This window comes from Hyla sarda, chromosome 4, assembly GCF_029499605.1.
Source record: "Hyla sarda isolate aHylSar1 chromosome 4, aHylSar1.hap1, whole genome shotgun sequence".
NCBI classification, from domain to species: Eukaryota; Metazoa; Chordata; class Amphibia; order Anura; family Hylidae; genus Hyla; species Hyla sarda.
The window spans coordinates 287,724,216-287,744,444 of NC_079192.1; the positions used below are offsets into that span (position 1 = coordinate 287,724,216).

The 20,229-nt window shown below is 42.7% G+C and overlaps 1 protein-coding gene across 2 annotated transcripts in view; it reads left to right on the top strand.

Moving 5' to 3' along the window:
- MON2 (MON2 homolog, regulator of endosome-to-Golgi trafficking) overlaps window positions 1–20,229 on the top strand; it is a 122,550-nt gene that overhangs the window by 84,832 nt on the left and 17,489 nt on the right. Inside the window, exons 28-32 of one of the 2 annotated variants that reach the window (XM_056574463.1) lie at window positions 3,331–3,348; window positions 3,649–3,777; window positions 7,511–7,701; window positions 9,145–9,205; window positions 12,011–12,134. In XM_056574463.1, the coding sequence (XP_056430438.1) occupies window positions 3,331–3,348; window positions 3,649–3,777; window positions 7,511–7,701; window positions 9,145–9,205; window positions 12,011–12,134 (523 nt within the window). The remainder of the gene's footprint in view (window positions 1–3,330; window positions 3,349–3,648; window positions 3,778–7,510; window positions 7,702–9,144; window positions 9,206–12,010; window positions 12,135–20,229) is intronic. The other variant, XM_056574464.1, reaches the window with a different exon arrangement.

Consider the following 20,229-nt stretch of genomic DNA (forward strand, 5'->3'; position numbering starts at 1 on the left):
ATTGGCGCAAATGATGAATTACTGTCTAAAGTTAAAATCACACACACGACCGTGTGATTTTAAGAAAGTTGTAAAAATGACAGTGGAGAGAATGCGCCAAACGTTGGCGCAAAAAGACATTGTGCCAAAGTTATGTGAAAAAAAAAACTAAATCCTTTGATAAATCCCCCCCCCCCCCCCATATGACTTTTACCTCGGGTCCACAAGGTTCCACGGGTTACTCCCTTAGGGACGAAGTTATGGTCCTTCCCTCTGTTTCTGAACATTGGGACTTCTTTTGCCCCTAAACCTCCATTTTCTCTCTGTGACCCGCCATGGCAGGTCATTGCCAAGGATGCATGTTCCCTTGGGACATACTGGGGATACATTCTATGACTATGCCATGTCCGCTGCACCCGGGGCCGATTTCCAGTCCCTCCATATGAGTTCATTCAGTTGGGTTTCTGCCACCACCGCACCTGCTGCTAGAGTTCCAGTATCCCATGGTTGGATGAGGTTTGTGGGTGCCAGGACCCCTATACCAATAGGCCGGACCATTGTCTGCGTGGCTCCCCCCACCACCAATCACATTTGCATGTCTCATCTGGGTTCTGGTACCCCACTACTTTTGCGCGTTTTCCGAAGGAGTGACCCTGCGTGTGCATGGCCTCTGTTCCAGTTGGCCAACCAGTGGGCTGTGTGGCCCTATACCAGTAAGCCAGACAGTGGTCTGTGTGGTTTCCAGCATATACAATGGACCCTATACCAGTAAGCCAGACGGTGGTCTGCGTGGTCTTCGACATATCCAATGGACCCCATACCACTTAACCAGACACTGGTCTGCAGGGCTGGAGTTCCCGTACCTCACTTATCAGGTGAGGTGTCTAGAGGGGTGTCCCTGCATGCACTGGACCCTACACCAGTTAGCTAACCATTGGTCTCCATGGTTTCCTACACTGATACGCCATCCATCATATATCTTCCGCAAGCTCAGTCCACTGCCCCAACTTCAGTGTGAGGTACCCGCAAATGTGGACTTGTTGGTATCACGGGACCCTATACCAGTCAGCTAGACCGGGGTCTGCATGGTTTCTCACTCCACCGGGTCACCTACCACATTCAGGTCACCCACTTCATACCTGCCATACCACAGCTGAAGTTCTGGTATTCCACTGTCCATGTGAGGTGTCTGGATGAGTCACCTTATGTGTTCCAGGAATTCCTATACCAGTAAGCCAGACGATTGTCTGCACGGCTTCCTGATCTACCAAGTCACCTGCCCCATACCTGCTGCTCCCGCAGCTGAAGTCTGGTAACCCGCCTTCAGTGTGCGGTTCCGAAAAGGGGACTCTGTGTTTTCCTTGTCCTTTTCTAAGTAAGTTCCTGAACCACGTGCATCCTACATCAGTCATCTGTGTCTGCAGTTCTGGTGCCTTCTATGGCGTGCCGTCTGTAGCACCGTCACGGAGTAGGATGTAGGTGTTTTCTGCAGGTTCATTGGGCCTTCGCAGAAACAGTGGCTATCACTGTTCCCCTTTCACAGAGAGTGTGCCATTGGTCTGCTACCAGCATTGTTCTGGCACACCGTTAGGTGTTCTGTCTGTTTCACTACCTCCAGCCACCTGTTCTACGTCTGCTGTTTTGCGTAACTGCTTCCTGGTTCCCCACTGCCATTGTGAGGTACCAGTCTCTGGGTCCCTACATATGCTGTGGACGCTCTGCTCGTATGGCAACCACCTTCAGGGGGTGTACATGGAGCATTCATGGGGTTGTATTTTCACACTTCTGCTGCGGCTGGCTGCCTCTATTTTAAAATGGGGCATGATAGGACAACACAGTGTGTTCAACAGCTCCCTAATGCCTTCAGTCAGGAGATTGCTCAGGGTTTTCAGCATCTGGCTTCTGTTCTAAGGTTTCATCCCATTGGGGATGGACCTCTTTTAGCTTTATGCTGATACATATGCACCTTACTTGCATTTGTAGTAATGTTTTTGCCCATCACGTGTCCAGGGTGCAGATCCCTTCAGGACACAGATGACTTCTCCATTCCTCTGTATGTTTTCACAAAGTTCCTGGGTTTTATGTTGTCACCAGGTATGTTCTCACATTACCGTGGGGAGGTGTTTAGCATGCTCATACGGTACCCGGTGTACCATTGCTAATCCCCTTTTACGCGGGGGGGGGGGGGGGGGGGGGGGAGGGGTGCGTGGAGCCAACTTTTTTTTTTTCCCTAGTGGCAAGAGCATATACTCATCAGTGTCTGTGTCCCCAATGAAAGCTGCGAGAGATTTTACGGTGAGTACAAAAAAATCTCCTTTTGCTCGGCTTACTAGCCAAAGTTTTATTACACAATTGTGAAACCATCTGATTCCCTTTAAGGCATATATTCCAATGTTCAAGAACATTTCAGTGCCTCTTACTTTAAGCTATGTGAGTCAGTACCTTTTTATACAGATCCACGTTGTTTGTATACCAATTCACATAAATTCTGTTTACGTGATGACAGCCAATTGCCTCCTGCATTTTACCACTGTTAAGATAATAACTGTATTGGACACATTGCACATGGCATAAAATCTAATGTTTCATTATCCAGCATGGTTCTTACTAGATCTATGTGGGGTGTTTAAAAAGACAAACATGAAGCGGAAGGAGCTGTTTTGTGGGTTTCAGAAGAAGATCTTATTTTTGTGGCAGCTTTGTATAAGACATTCTGTTGCCACGCTTGGTTGAGCCACATAACCCGTCTTGACTTTAATTCCAGTCACTACAATTAATTACTTGATAAAAAGAAGACGATGATTGAATTAATTGGCGCAATGATAATTTAACACCTTAAGGGCACGTCCAGATAGGACAGAAATGCTGCAGATTTTGCATCTGGATTTGTAGTTGAAAAAACTGCAGGGAAATCTGCAGCGGCAAATCCACACCAGATTTTATTGTGAAATGTGTAAGGATACGTTTACACTTATCGTATTTGCTGCAGGTTTGATGCTTTGCTCAACTATATTTATATTGTGAACATGTAAAGTAAAAAAAGTCAATGCTCACAGTTGTGAATTATGCTATGGATCCTGCAGCATTTCTGCAACAAAATACATAAGAAAATCGGCAACAAATCTGCAGTGTATTTGCACAGATTTTTTTCAGCAGTGCGTAGTATCCGCATTGCTGCTACTATAAACGCTACAGATTTTCTGAATGGAAGCATATGTGCCCTGTGTGAACATGCCCTTAATGCTTGTGCGTTACACGCTCATCTAAAATTAACATGTATATGTCTATGAATCTATCTGAATTTAACTTCTCTCGTTCTGTTTATTCTGCGACAAAATGGAATCACAATAGATCCAACTTTTTGCACCGGTGAGTGACCTTTCCTTAAAAATTGCCCTGTCCTGACAAAAATAAAAATGAATAATGAAACTAGTAATAATCATGAACTCCTCCTTCTGTACACTGGAAAACTGACAACAGTATTTCCTTGTTATGGACATATTTCCTACTTTTTCTTTGGGCATGCAAAGTGCTTGTTTCTGCTTTCCTTTAAAAATTTTCGGATGACTCCCAGCAAGATCACCAAGCATGCGGAACATGTCTAGTTCCTGTCAATGCAAGTGGTGTTCCTTGTTGAAGTCAATCTCATGTATAGTGTTTTTGTTTCAGGCAGAGTGGGTCGCCTTAAATTACGTACCTTTTGCTGAAAAATCCTTGGAAGTCATGGTTGACTTGTACCAGAAAACAGCATGTCATAAAGCTGTGGTGAATGAGAAGGTTCTCCAAAATATTATTCGGGTATGTATGATGTTGTCTTACTTAGGTCTAATGCAGTGTTTCCCAACCAGGGTGCCTCCACCTGTTGCAAAACTACAACTCCCAGCATGCCCAGACAACCAAAGGCTGTCCGGGCATGCTGGGAGTTGTAGTTTTGAACCAGCTGAAGGCACCCTGCTTGTGAAACACTGGTCTAACTGGTCTTTATTCTAGCAATCTATGAGAATTCCAGTAGTCCCCACCAAGTAAGCAAGTATATGTGGTATACTGCACTAGCAGATTGGGGTGCCAGATTGGCAACCCCTTATTTATGAGCCAAAAAATTCAAGATCTGTAAGTGCAGCTCCTCCTTTGGTATATATGGACCCTCCATGCTGACTAGAAGTGGCTTTATGTGCCTATAACCCCTGATTGCAGGTGGGGGAAGGAGAACCCCCACTTTTAAGGGGAATTATTTTATATTATGGGAGATTTTTCCAGCCATGTACCTTTTTTATTACATTTTTTGACAAGTTCATTGAAAAACATTAAACTTGCACTGAAGGAGACAGTATAGATTTTTCAGCTAAAAGCTTGCTTTAGTGAACTAACATGTACAGTCATGTACATGTATTTCTCACAGAAAAGGATTGCAGTAGCACATGTTCTGCTATACACATGTTTATTCCCTTTGTGTGTATTATAACTAAACCAAAAAAAGGGAGGAAAAAAGCAAATTGGAGATAATGTCACACCAAACTCCAAAAATGGTGTGGACAAAATTATTGGCACCCTTAACAAAACAAAATTGAACCTCCACCATATTTCACTGTAGGCACTGTGTTCTTTTCTTTGTAGGCCTCATTCCGTTTTTGGTAAACAGTAGAATGATGTGCTTTACCAAAAAAGCTCTATCTTGGTCTCATCTGTCCACAAGACATTTTCCCAGAAGGATTTTGGCTTACTCAAGTTCATTTTGGCAAAATGTAATCTTGATTTTTTATGTCTCTGTGTCAGCAGTGGGGTCCTCCTGGGTCTCCTGCCATAGCATTTCATTTCATTTCATTTGAATGTCGATGGATAGTTCGCACTGACACTGATGCTTCCTGAGCCTGCAGGACAGCTTGAATATCTTTGGAACTTGTTTGGGGCTGCTTATCCACCATCCTGACTATCCTTCATTGACACCTTTCATCAATTTTTCTCTTCTGTCCACGCCCAGGGAGATTAGCTACAGTGCCATGGGTTGATAATGGTGCACACTGTGGACAAAGGCAAATCTAGATCTCTGGACATGGACTTGTAACCTTGAGATTGTTGATATTTTTCCACAATTTTGGTTCTCAAGTCCTCAGACAGTTCTCTTCTTTCTGTTGTCCATGCTTAGTGTGGCTCACACAATGCAAAGACTAAGTGAACTTCTCTCCTGTTACTTGCCCCAGGTGAGTTTAAAAGAGCATCACATGCTTGAAACAATTTTATTTTTCCACAATTTTGAAAGGGTGCCAATAATTTTGTCCAGCTCATTTTTGGAGTTTGGTGTGACATTATGTCCAATTTGCTTTTTTTCCTCCCTTTTTTGGTTTAGTTCCTATACACTCAAAAGGGAATAAACATGTGTATAGCAAAACGTGTTACTGCAATCCTTTTCTGTGAGAAATACTTAATTTTCTAGAAAAATTTCAGGGGTGCCAACATTTACGGCCGTGACTGTTTATATATTAGAAATGGAGTGCATAAGTAGTAACTCCCTTATATACTTCTAAGATCCGAATCACTCTGATAGTATTCCAAAGGTGCCTGCGTCTGCTGCTGTCCAGACAGTATGTACAGTCCATAACTGCATGTGAACCTTTCCAAATTTATAAGAAAATTGTATTCAGAATAACTCAATCTACATATTTAACATGAAGAAAATAAACAGCGTTTCAGATGTAAGAAGTCTTAACCACCAGATGGCAGTATAAACAACTTCCAAATGTCAAGCTATTCTAAAGTACGAGATGAGCCTATTCACAGAGAACATATATTTTTTTATTTATATATATATATATATATATATATATATATATATTTTTTTTATATATATATATATATATATAACACTTATTTATGAGGTTTTTTTTAATTTATTTTTTTAAATAAGTAAAATTTTGTGCGTCGAATCAGCACACAGGCTGACCAGAGGATGTCAACAACAGTAAAGAGAATATTAATGGGTTTTTTTCTCCCTGAAGAGACACAAGGACAGGAAAGAAAGGGGGAGGGATGATAGGAAAAAAGAAAGTAATAGTAAGTCACTGGTTGGTGTTACCCAGTTCAGCTTAAATAGAAGGAGTCCGTGTTCTAGGAATTCTAAATGGATAATCCAAAGGTACCAGGTCCTGTGAACCTGTATGAAGAAGTAGGGTTATGTTAAGGACAGAGCATGGGCAAACTAGGTTCCAAGTGAATGTGCTGAGACAACCAGCGATTGCTAAAATGAAGAAGTGATAGCGCTCAAATGAGCACTGTGTCTGTTTGAGCCCCATTACTGCTTGGCGCTGCTTAGAGTGTGGTATGTGGATTTACAGAAAGTCCAGAGACTAGGTGTCAAGACACTCATTGATCAAAATTTCTGATATGTTGCTATAACATGTGAGAAGTTGTTTAACCCTTTAAGGACACCGCCTGTTTTTACCTCAGTGACACACGGCCCAATTTTTCAAATCTGTCCTGTCTCTTTAAGTCAAATGCTTTTACTTAGCGACGCGATTCTGTGATTGTTTTTTCGTGACCTATTGTACTTTATATTAGTGGTAAATCTTTGTTGATTCATGCAGCATTTTTTGTGAAAACCCCAAAATATTGTGAAATATTGGAAAATTTTTGGTGTGTTTTTAAAAAAACTTTTTTATGGCCTTCACTGTATGGTAAAGTGTTATTTTTATTCTGTGGGTCAGTACGATAATGGTGCTACCCGATTTACATAGCTTTTTTATGTTCTTTTTTTTCTTTTCTCAACAAAATCTTTTTTCCCCTTTTTTGGTGTGAGGACTTATTTTTTGCAGGACAAGCTGTACTTTTTAATGGTACTATTTTTGCCATTCATGCTATCTTTTTTTTATTCCACATTTTGTACCAAAATGAGCGTTTTTATTTAATTTTTTTATTTATATACAGCGTTCACCGTGCGGGATGAATAACATTATTGTTTTATTGTACAAGTCATAAGGGACGTGGCAATACCTATTATGTATAGGTTTGGGCGTTTTTATTTTTTGGGTGATTATTATAGGGTTTTATTGGGAAAGGCGCATTTATTAATTTTTTTTGTCCCTTTATTAATCTATTTAAGAACCTTTTTATTTTTTTATTTTCACTATTTTTACAGGTTTTACAATGCTGCAGTACATTTGTTTTGCAGAACAATATATTTGTCAGTACTACACTGACTAACAGCCTATGGCTGGACCTCACAGGCTGCCGTACTAGGCAGACAGGAGGTTATCGGCTTGCCTCCTGCGATTTCCGTTGGCGGACAGGGGGAGCCCCATCCCCCTGTCAACCCCATAGATCTATAGGGTAATGCTGCTGAGACCATGATCCCGGACAGCTGGGCCCCACCAGCAATCTCCTGCAGTGCATCACGCTGTGAAGGAGATCGCTAGGACATATGGATACGTCTAGTTGCGCTAACTAGCTAGCAACTTGGATGGAAGTTTTATAACCTATATTTTCATATTGCGCAATTTTCTACCTAAGCATTAAGCACATTTCCCCTTTTTCTTTTCAGACTCTTAGGGTGCCATTGAGCCTGAAGTATGCGTGTCCATCAGAAAGCACATGGAAATTGGCAGTATCCTCCCTATTGAAGGTGCTTTCAGTTGGGTTACCTGTAGCACGGCAACATGCGTCTTCTGGAAAATTTGATAGCATGTGGCCTGAACTAGCAAACTCTTTTGAAGACTTCTTATTTACAAAGAGGTAAAGTATGCTAGTACGGGTAGATCAGTGTTTCCCAACCAGTGTGCCTCCAGCTGTTGCAAAACTACAGCTCCCAGCATGCCCGGACAGCCGTTGGCTGTCCGGGCATGCTGGGAGTTGTAGTTTTGCAACAGCTGAAGGCACGCTGGCTGGGAAACACTGGGGTAGATGTTAAGTCTGTACGTGCCACCATCGGTATGTAGATTTTAGTTTATTTTAGGATGTAAATGTCTAGTATTGATTTTTTTGTATTTCTGACATTAAATGATTATCAGTATACATTCACACTCTGGTTTGGACCCTCCTTAAAGGGATGTCCACACATTCAGGTTTTAGTGAATTTTCCAGTTGTGGTTTTTCAGTCAAAAGTAATGAAGAAAAGACCTTGCCATTGAAGTGAAAAATAATAAAGATCCCACGCTCATTTTGCAGTATAAAATTGTTATTTTATTATTTGGCCTACAGTTATCTCTCACAACCTTCTCATACACATGAATTGGCTGAACCTTCATTTTTAGTCTTTGGGGAAAAGAGGGGTAAGCTATATCCAGACAGCTCTGGCACCAAATTTTTCCCTCCCAGAACAAAAAAGTTGAGCTGCAAAAATCCAACACTCCTGACCCTTTACTTTATAGACGTCATCTGTCAGTGGAGAGTCAACAGGCTGCCATCCTCCGTAGATAGTTGGCTGACGTACCGGCCACGCCCCCTAAATTCAAGTCTATGGGAGGGGGCATCACGAGTGGGGCACGGCCGTGATGTCACGAGCCTCCGGCCCTGCACTCGACGCTCTAAACGAATGTCTGTGCAGCAGGGAGATCGCGGGGGTCCCCAGCAGTGGACCCCCCCAATCAGACATCTTATCCCCTATCCTTTGCATAGGGGATAAGATGTCTAGGGGCGTAGTACCCCTTTAACTGTCCTCAGTGGGTAAGAGCATGCATACTTATTTAAAAATGTTTGCCTGCATTTCATGAAGAACAGCATTTAGTCAGCATTTTAGTAATTTTTAGATGTATAGTAAGCGTTTTGTGCACTTTGCAGATGTTTTTCACTCCATATGTTTTGCATTATTCATTAATGCAGAATTCTCTATCCTCCTTCACTGCAATAGAGTAAAATAGTGTCATTCTCTAAAAAAGGGCTAGTTATGTAACCTGTGGCCTTCTGCAAGGTGGGCTCTGTTATTCTAGAAGAACTTAAGCGTGGGGTCCCTTAGCAGGCCAGTATTACTAGACTTCCTTTTCTCGGATTTTAATATCTTGTATGTTAAGAGAGGTAAAGCAGGGCATGTGAAATGATGTTCACACAAAGGGTTGAATCAGAATCCAGAGACCTTCTACGTATGCATAACTTTGAAATGTTATTCCATACAAAGCATCATTTTACTTCCTGGAACTGCTGCCAGAGTAATACTGTTTTCCCCCTGTTTTCTTTTTCTAGCTCACCTCCAGATAATCTTTCAATTGAAGAGTTTCAAAGAAATGAGAGTATTGATGTAGAGGTGAGTGGAGCAAGAAGAGAGAGCGCTCTTTGTAATACCATCTGTGTGAGGAGGGGAAAGAAAAATGCCAATATTCTCCTGCTGGTAACTCAAGCAAGCTCATACAAAATTTCATGAACAAATATAGATCTTCAATGAATTAAGCAATAACCGTACGAGAACTGGGTTATGATGTGCATCATATAATTTATAATCTAATTTCTTATTGATGAGCAGGAGACTGCATAAGGGTTTATTCCTACCCTCTTCCAGTCTTCTGGCAGGGAGCACATGCCTCCAGTCTTCTGGGGTATGATGCCACAAGGTTTGCAAACCTGGATTAGGGGATATTCTGTCATTTGTCTGATGAGACAATCGGTGGAAGCCATTTTTCACGTCTTTCTAGAGATGTTTGACTATGTTTATGTCAGGGCTCTGGCTGGGCCACTTAAATAGGCACTGTCAACTACAAAAACTTATGATATGTTGTAAAGCATGAAAAACCAATAGGTTTTACAATTGCTTTCATTAGAAAATTTTCAGTATTTCCTACTGAAAAAGCCAGTCAAACAACTACCCCCCCTGCCTGCTTGGACACATACTAGTCCTGCTGTGTCCATGCATCATCACCTATGTCATGGACACGCTTCCTTGATTGACAGCTGTTAACGCAGGACGCAGGAAAAATCCTCCCACTGTCAGCTTGTGTCCCGCTACTGTCAGTGAGGACAAGCTGGGAGTTGTAGTTTTGCTAATGCTAGGGAAGATGTGAGCAGACAACATACTGAGGGAGGGGGAGGAGACCTGCACAGTGAGGCCACACCCCCTCCCTTTGAGAGGAATTCAGACTAGTGAGCTAAACTAAAAATGTAATAAAAAAATAAATAAAGGTGCTAGACACATAAAAATATATGTACATGGTCAGGATTAGGTACTGAGTGATATATGACGGGTACGCTTTAAGGACATTCACAGAGTTTTCCCTAAATGACTTCTATGTTGTACTGACTGTTTGCTTAAGATCCGTAGATTTTTTTGGAAGGTGAACCACTGGCAGGTTTTTATTAAGAATATCGCTGTATTTTGCTTCATTCTGGTTTTTCTCAACCCTGACCAGTCTTTCAGTTCCAGCCATTAAAAAATACCCCATAGCATGATGCTGTCACCACCAGGCTTCACACTAGGGATGGTATTGCGCATGTGATGAGCAGTGCCTGATTTCTTCCAGACGTAATGTTGAATTAAAGGGGTACTCCACCCCTAGACATCTTATCTCCGATCCAAAGGATATGGGATAAGATGTCTGATCGTGGGGACTCCTGTGATCTCAGCTGCTGCACCCCAGACATCCGGTGCACTGAGCAAACTTCGCTTCATGCCGGGCTTCATGACTGGCGATGTGGGACGAAGGCTTGTGACGTCACGGGCACGTTCCCTCAATGCAAGTCTATGGGAGGGGGCGTGACATTTGTCATGCCCCCTCCCATAGACTTGTATTGATGGGGCGTGGCCGTGATGTCACGAGCCTCCGGCGCTGCACCTGATGCTCTCAATGAATGTCGGGTGCAGGAGGGAGATTGTGGGGGTCCCCAGCGGTAGGACCCCCGCAATCAGTCATCTTATCCCCTATCCTCTGGATAGGGGATAAAATGTCTAGAGACAGAGTACCCTTTTAAGGCTAGGCAATTCAATCTTGGTTTCATCAGACCAAAGAATCTTGTTCCTTACAGTATGAGAGTCCTTTGAGTTCTTTTTTGGAAAAACCAGAACTTTTGTGTGTCATTTACTGAGGAGAGGCTTCTTTTAGGCCACTTTGCTATAAAGTCCAGATTGATAGAGTGCTGTAAGGATGGTTGACCTTCTGAAGGTTTCTCCCATCTGCACATAAGATCTTTTGGGCTCAGACAAGTTAACCATTGGGTTCTTGGTCACCTCTCTTATTAAGGCCCTAAATCCACAGTGAATTTGCTTGGTGGGGGGACAATTTGGTGGGACAGTCCTGGTTGTTCCAAACTTCTTCTATTTAATAAGTATAGAAGCCACTTTGCTCTTGGAAACTTTCAGTGCAGCAGACGTTTTTTTGTACCGTTCCTCAGCTCTATGTCTCAATCCTGCCTCTAAGCTCTAAGGGCAGTTCTTTACACCCTCATGGTTTGGTTTTTGCTCTGATATACATTGTCAGCTTTTAACTCACAGGGGTGTGTCTTACTGAATCCTAACCAGTCTACTGATTTTAACACAAGTGACTCCAGTCAAGGTGTAGAAACACCTCAAAGATGATCAAGAGAAATAGATCTGAGAAAATTTGATCTGCGGTGGACTGACTGCTGTTTGAAGGGTCCAGCCTCTTCAATGTTTACCTGCATGTACTGTACTTTTACTAGCGGCAGTGCCAAATACTGCAATTTTGTCCTATTCAAGTCACGAAGAAAATACAACAGTATCTTGCACTGACAATATGGCACATGTATGTGTGTTGGTAAACACTGGCGTCATGGTCTGGCTCATCTCTAGAACAAGCCAGTAGAAGCACTTCACTTCCCATGTCACTGCAGCAGATGGGCTCCATTGTAAGTCTATGGAGCTCATGCCCTGCAGCAAGATGGAGATCCCAGCAAGACAGGGAGTGAAGTGCTCAGCAGTGCACCTTTACCAGCTCGTTCTAGTGATCGGTGGGGTCCAAACACCCAGACCCCTACCAATCAAAATTTTTGACATGTCAGTGTCATGTCAAAGGTCTTTGCAAATAACAGGGTCCCTTTAATTTCTATATGTTTTGTGATTGTCACAGGCACCTGATTTCTGAATTGTTGCTCTTGGTTTTAGGTTGTTCAGTTGATCAGTTCAGAGATACTGCCATATGCCAACTTTATTCCTAAGGACTTTGTTGGTAAAATCATGACCATGCTTAATAAAGGCTCCATTCACTCCCAGTCTTCTTCATTTACTGGTAAGTTTACTAAAACTTTTAAGCTTTACTTTAACTATAATTGTCAAAAGTCAGTAGATTTACACATTTATCTTCATAATATATACCGTTGTTACGCCGAGCGCTTCGGGTCCCCGCTCCTCCCCGGAGCGCTCACGGCGTCTCTCTCCCTGCAGCGCCCCGGTCGGTCCCGCTGACCGGGAGCGCTGCACTGACATGGCCGTCGGGGATGCGATTCGCACAGCGGGACGCGCCCGCGTGCGAATCGCGTCCCAAGTCACTTACCTGTCCCGGTCCCCGGCTGTCATGCTCTGGCGCGCGCGGCTACGCTCTCTAGGGCGCACGCGCGCCAGCTCTCTGAGATTTAAAGGGCCAGTGCACCAATGATGGTGCCTGGCCCAATCTTCCTGATTAGTTTCCACCTGTGCACTCCCTACTTATACCTCACTTCCCCTGCACTCCCTTGCCGGATCTTGTTGCCCTTGTGCCTAGTGAAAGCGTTCCCTTGTGTGTTCCTAGCCTGTGTTCCAGACCTCCTGCCGTTGCCCCTGACTACGATCCTTGCTGCCTGCCCTGACCTTCTGCTACGTCCGACCTTGCTCTTGCCTTATCCCTTGTACCATGCCTATCTCAGCAGTCAGAGAGGTTGAGCCGTTGCCGGTGGATACGACCTGGTTGCTACCGCCGCTGCAAGACCATCCCGCTTTGCGGCGGGCTCTGGTGAAAACCAGTAGCTACTTAGAACCGGTCCACCAACACGGTCCACGCCAAACCCTCTCTGACACAGAGGATCCACCTCCAGCCTGCCGATCCGTGACAACCGTATTTTCCAGTGTATAAGACGACTTTTTAACCCTGTAAAATGTTCTCAAAAGTTAGGGGTCGTCTTATACGCCAGGTGCTGCAGTCGGCCGGGATGCCCAGGGTATGGATTATCTGTACCCCGGGCATCCCGGCCGAGTTTAACTTCCCCCATCACATTCGGGACATCCCTTTGTCCTGAAAGATCTTTTCGGGATACAAGGATGTCCCGGTTACCTTTCTGCAGCCCTGCGTTAACTTTAAAAACGCAGGGGCCGCTGGGAGTTGGCGCACGCAGGGACGTCACTGACGTCCCGTGCGTGCGCTCATTGCAACAGCAGAGAGGAGCAGTGAGGATGCACGTGCATGGTAAGTAAGTAGCAGTAGATCGTGACCCCGGACCGGAGGAGCGGTGGTCGGAGCACCGAAGTGGGGCAGTACACAGGCATGCAGCCACCAGCTATACACTGTATATGGCTGAAGGCTGTATGTCTGTGTGGTCCACTGCCTACCTAATGTGGGGGAACTAAAACCTAATGTGGGGGAAACTATACTGCTAACCTAATGTGGGGAACTACAACCTAATGTGGGGGAACTATGCTGACAACCTAAAGTGGGGGGAACAATGCTGCCAACCTAATGTGGGGTAACTATGCTGACAACCTAATGTGGGGGAACTATGCTGACAACCTAATGTGGGGGAACTATGCTGACAACCTAATGTGGGGGAACTATGCTGACAACCTAATGTGGGGGAACTATGCTGACAACCTAATGTGGGGGAACTATGCTGACAACCTAATGTGGGGCAACTTCGCTGACAACCTAATGTGGGGGAACTATGCTGACAACCTAGTGTGGGGGGAACTATGCTGCCTACCTAGTGTGGGGGAACTATGCTGACAACCTAATGTGGGGGAACTATGCTGACATCCTAATGTGAGGGGAACTATGCTGCCTACCTAGTGTGGGGGAACTATGCTGACAACCTAGTGTGGAACAATGATAAGGTACCGTATCGCGGTAGAGGGGTAGTCTTATACGGCGAGTATATCCCTATATATCCCCGTATATCTTATACGCTGGAAAATACGGTCATTGCATTTTTTTACCCAATTCTCTGCCTATACTTAATGTAGAAAAACATCTATGGGCTATATATGAGGAAGAGAAAGGACAGAGTAAGATTGATTTGGTGATGTGGTTGGATGTCCCCTATAGATCATCTACAGAGTTTTATTTTTAATCTACACTGCTCGCTATGGCTGATCCCGGTATTCTTACCTTGAACTTATATGTAGGGAAGCATGCCAACATGCTCATGTGAAATAATTTGTACTGCTTGGAAGACAGCACCCTCTTATTTATGTTACTTTTCTTTTTGCATAGTGTATCAAGCACAGTGCAAGGCAAAATGCTTTAGACCTTATGGCAGGTCCACTTTAAATAAAATAAGCTTGATGTGCTTTTCCCACTAAAAAAAAAACAATAAACTACTCTGGGAATCGACAAGTCGATTTCACAAGAGTGGCTTTCCAGGCAAGGGTGTGACGTTGTGACTCATTGTGTGAGTTTTTGATTATACTGCATCTGTGTAGGATTTTTAGAATTCCCTGTTTAATATACATAAACTACAGTATAAAGCAAAAGCAACGTAAAGGAAGTGACTTTTCTTAGTAGTTTTTGTTTCTGTGAGTCAAATTGTACTCTAGCTGTGTGTATTTAGAACCTTGTCCTTGATTTTTTTCATTATCATTTGGGGACCAGGTAAGACCCTCCCCCCAAAATCTACAACTGAACCCCAGATGAACTTATTATGAGTTTTAACTTTCACAGAGGTTGTCAGGGTTCTTTTAGATTGTTGGAGTTCTGACTCCCAGCACCCCACCCATTTAGGTGTTTGATGGGGCAGTTGCCTTCTGTACTATTTATAGTGGCATGACAAGGTTCTGTTGCCTTCTTAACCCCTTAAGGACATGCGCCGTAAATGTACGGCGCTGCTGAGAGATACTTTGCACGCAGCACCATACATTTATGGCGCGGCTGTAAAGCGAGCGCAGGAGCTGCACTCTCTTTATGCACGGCGGTTCTTGACGGCTGTCAGCAACCGCGGACCCACCGGTAATGGCGGAAATAAGCGATCGCCCTGATGTCTGCCATTAACCCTTCAGATACCGTGATCAATACAGATCATGGCATCTGCAACAGTGCGGCACTTAATATGGCTGATCTGATCGCCTGAGGCACTGCTGCAGGGATCAGATCAGCCAAGATGGGAAACGGAGGTCCCCTCACCTGCCTCTGTCCGTCTCCCGGGGTCTTCTGCTCTGATCTGCCTTCCAGCAGACGAGATCAGAAGATCACTGATAATACTGATCAATGCTATGCCTATGGGGACTAAAAAAGTGTAAAATAAATGTTAAAAAAAAGCTTTTAAAAAAGCAAAAAAAAATTTGAAAAAGCCCCTCCCCAATAAAGTTTTAATTCACTATTCCTTTTCACCATTTTAATTTAAAAAAGCGTAAAAAATTATAAATAATAAACATATTTAGTATCACTGCGTGCGTAAATGTCCAGACTGTAAAAATATAATGTTAATAATCCCCTACAGTGAACGGCGTAAACATTAAAAAAAAGTCAAAATTTCTGCTTTTTGGTCACATCAATTGCAAAATTAATAAAAAACTAGCCTGGATTTTAGAAGGAGAGATGGAAAAAACTAAAACGCAAAAATAAAATTGTCTGTGTCCTTAAAGGGTTGCTCCCACCATCCTATTTTTTTTTTTCTGTCCCTGCCTATTGCACATCTATCCCTAACCCCCTCCCTGCTTTTAATTTTTATTTTTACTATATTAAAAATGCTTTTTGTCTGCCTGGCAGTGTGCTCACTACCAGGCAGACTTCCCCAGCAGGCACCACATCACTGATGCCTGCTGGGGGGGACTTCCGCCCTTAGTTCATCTACACAGGGTGCCTCCAGCTGTTTCACCACTACAACTCCCAGCTTGCCCTGACATCTATTGGCTGTCAGGGCATGCTGGGAGTTGTAGTATTGAAACAGCTGGAGGCACCCTGTGTAGATAAACTATTAGTTAGTTACAAGCGGCACTAGCCGTTCCCCCGTCCCCCCGCTACGGCGCTAGCCCGTTACCTCCTCCTCCCCTCCCCCCCCCCCCGCCCCGCATACCCCGTTCCCTCATTACACTTTCAGTTACTGCAGAGTCTGGCAGCGGGCATGCAGGGACAGAGGCGGCGGTGGCGATGTGCGGGAGGAGTGGCCTCCCAGCCAGTGGCCGGGGAGCCAATGCGCTCGCTCCCACCTATCTGTTTGACAGGCAGGGAGCAAGTGCAGCCTAACTGAAAAAGGACTGATTGCCACTCCAAAATCAGTCCTTTTTCAGGCGTGACGTCACGCCAGGCTGCAGCCGGCCACTAGGAGAGTGACCCCTAGTGGCCGGTTTTTAAATGTAAATTAAACCTTTTAAATGAAAGAAAAAATAATAAAAGTATATTAGAGAGATGTTGTAGTACATAAGTACTACAACATATCAAAAAATAAAGTTGGTGACAGTGCCCATTTAAAGGAGTACTCTGGTGGAAAACATTTTGTTTTTAATCAACTGATGCCAGAAAGTTAAACAGATTTGTAAATTAAAAAATCTTTATCCTTCTAGTACTTATTGGCTGCTATATACTACAGAAAAAGTTATTTTCTTTTTGGATTTCTTGTTTTTTTTTTTTTTCCCTGTCCACGGTGCTCTCTGCTGACACCTCTGTCCATGTCAGGAACTGTCCAGAACAGGAGCAAATTCCCATAGCAAACCTATGCTGCTCTGGACAGTTCCTGATACAGACAGAGGTGTCAGAAGAGAGCACTGTGGACAAAAAATAAATAAATAAAGAAATCCAAAAACACGAGAACTTTCTCTGTAATATACAGTCACTAATAAGTACTGGAAGAATAAAACATTTTTAAGAAAAGTCATTTACAAATCTCTAACTTTCTGGCACCAGTTGATAAAAAAAAAGGCCAAAATGGGCTGTGGGGGTTAATAACTTGCTATATACAGTATGTTGTTTGCAGATATAAACAGAGGTTAGCTCCAAGTCCTCTTCAGTCAGCTGATCAGCGTGGGTGTCGGGAGTTGATTTTTTTTTTTATCAACTGCCAGATAGTCAACCAGTTTTGTTAATTACTTCTATAAAACAATCTTAATCCCTCCAGTACTTATCAGCTGCTGTTATAATCCACAGGAAGTTCTTTTCTTTTTGAATTTCCTTTCTGTCTGGCCACAGTGCTCTCTGCTAACACATCTGTCCATTTGAGGAACTGTCCAGAGCAGGAGAGGTTTTCAATGGGGATTTGCTCCTACTCTGGACAGTTCCTAAAATGGACAGATGTGTCAGCAGAGAGCACTGTGGTCAGGCACAAAGGAAATTAAAAAAACAAAAAACTTCCTGTGTATCATAACAGCTGCTGAGAAGTACTGGAAGGATTAAGATTTTTTAATAGAAGTGATTTACAAATCTGGTTAACTTTCTGGCACCAGTTGATTAAAATAAAATAAAAAATTCCAGTGGAGTACCCCTTTAATGATCAGCCATTATCTTGATCCGTAATAAAGACCTGGATAAAACATCTTACTCTTTTTTTTTTTACTTTTAGTTCCTCAAATCAAGTTTGCGGGGGAGGTCTCCTTATCTTACAGTTAGAGACAGGAATGATAATGTAGTGGGAAGACGGAGGGCGTAATGGACTGAGACACATGGAGGAATTCTGAAGCTTAGTTTTAAAGTGGTACTCTGCTGGAAAACATTTTTTTTTTAATCAACTGATGTTAGAAAGTTAAACAGATTTGTAAATTACTTCTATTTAAAAATCTTAACCCGTCCAGTAGTTATCAGCTGCTGTATACTACAGAGGAAGTTCTTCTCTTTTTTTAACTTCCTTTTTGTCTGACCACAGTGCTCTCTGCTGACACCTCTATCTATGTCAGGAACTGTCCGGAGCAGGATAGGTTTGCTATGGGGATTTACTCCTACACTGGACATTTCCTAAAATGGACAGAGTTGTCAGCAGAGAGCACTTGTGGTCAGACAGAAAGGAAGTTCAAAAAGGAAAGAACTTCCTCTTTAGTATAAAGCAGCTTATAAGTACTGTAAGGGTAAATATTTTTAAATAGAAGTAATTTACAAATCTGTTTAATTTTTGGCACCAGTTGATTAAAAAATAAATGTTTTCAAGTGGAGTACCCCTTTAATTGTAATTTGGGGCAGGATAAGGAAATGGAATTTCTTTATGTATTTTATACGACACATGGCTCCATTTTCTATATTGCTAGCCACAGTTTTGTGTCTTTATGACACTATAAGACTGGAGTTACATCTTATGGTTTTTTTCCCCTCAGGCTTCTCACATTTAAACATGTTTTTCTGTATAGTTATTTTACTTACAAATCTGTAGATGCACCTGGATTATATAAAATGGGGACATGCAGCACCTGGTTTAACATCATTTACATAAAATATACATGGTCTTTCCACTCTACTGACACATGTAAATATCCCAGAACAAGCCATGGAAATGGACATGAGATTAGTAACAGGGGTTAGGCTATTGTTTGATTTGGAATTTCATTCTGTGTTCGTGCAGCTCCACTTACCAGACAAGACGGCAAAGAGGATGTTTGTGTTATGTGCTTATTGTGAGTTATGTATCTGTGTGTGCAGCGGTATAAACTGTCTGAACTGTGAGAATTCACATATGTTTCCAGAGAAACCTTCCATTCCTGCATTCCATTCAGTGAGATAAAATAGTCTCCCAGAGCTCATTTTCCATACCTCCAGATGAATGTTCAGCATGATGTTAGTTAAGCCATAATTATACAAAATCATCTTCTGCTTTCACTTCCTTTGTGCTTCTGTGATGAATCCAGAGCTGTATTTGTAGGAATTGCAACAACTGTTTAATAGGGCATTGTATCTGCTTTTCATGTAGATGTGTACATTAACTCCACAATCTTTCTGTAACAGTTTCATTCCATATGCTTGTATCTTTTACAACTGTGAGAAAAAGAAGCCGCCCACTTCCAAAGGTTCTATTCTATTGTATGTTTATCACTTTGAAAGGTCTTTGATGGTTTGAAAGATGATACTTGGAAAATTAGAGTAAACATATAACACAATTTAGCATTTCAGTGTCTTTATTTAAAAGGAATGTATGAAAGAAACACCCTGTGTATGGTGTCAAAAAGTATAATAAAGCAACTTTCTAATATAATGCTATTAACCACAATGTAGAGATCTTCAATATCAACTGTGCTGTTTACCTTGTAAGCTATGACCTCATGTCACAGGCTCTGAAAGCATGTCTGCTTGGTCCCTGCTTCCCTCTCCCCTTTCTGTCACCCCGGCATGAGACCAGTGATGTGAAGAAGGGGAGCTGGTATCTCTGCTCATTAGATTTATGCCTCATTATATAAGGCACATGATACACATAGATAAGGCTCTGTATGCATCTCCTGGGTTTTTCTGGAGGCTCTAATACATGAGGTTTCTCAAGAAATAATCTCTCATTATTTCCAGTGCTGAAACGCACAAAAACCTGCTGTACTGTCTCTGCAGATCTATAAATGTACCTAAAAAAGATCTTCCATGTAACCAATAGAGTGGAGTCATTTTTTACCATTATGTTTTATAATAGCACATATTTTTAGATGTAAAAAAATAAAAAGGGGTACACTTGCCTTTTAGGCAGGCCGACCTTGATGTCACCAGACTGTTAATGCCACAGGGGTGACGGTTATGGCTTGATGGCATCAACACAATCTTTGAAGGGAAGTATCAGATTACCACTTCCCACAATTGTTTATATGGGGAAGCAATAATTAAAACTTTCAAACTGGTAATAGTATATTTGATTGAAAGGGTATGCCTTATCATTTGAAGCTATACAGTCTATTACATACCTTTTGTTCAGTAGTTTCTATTTTCAAAATTCACGATATAGTGAAAATCTGTGTGAATCCCACCCCCCTCTCTTCTATGTTATAGCATTGTCGCTCTGCTAACCAGGGGGATTTAGCTTTTCAGTTTGTCCTCTTGAAAGCTTTTCCTCTCCTGATGTCATTCTCTCTGTGCTTTTCTGGGGCATATACTTTGGTGCATGCATACTACCAACAGCCTTTTGCAGAAAGAATAGGCAGTGGTGGATGGGAGAAGATGTAGTGTGCACTGGGCTATGCCACACTGCTAGAGTGACTGCGGTATGGTTTTCGGCACAAATGGCATTGGAAACAGTCTTAGATAGTGTGGA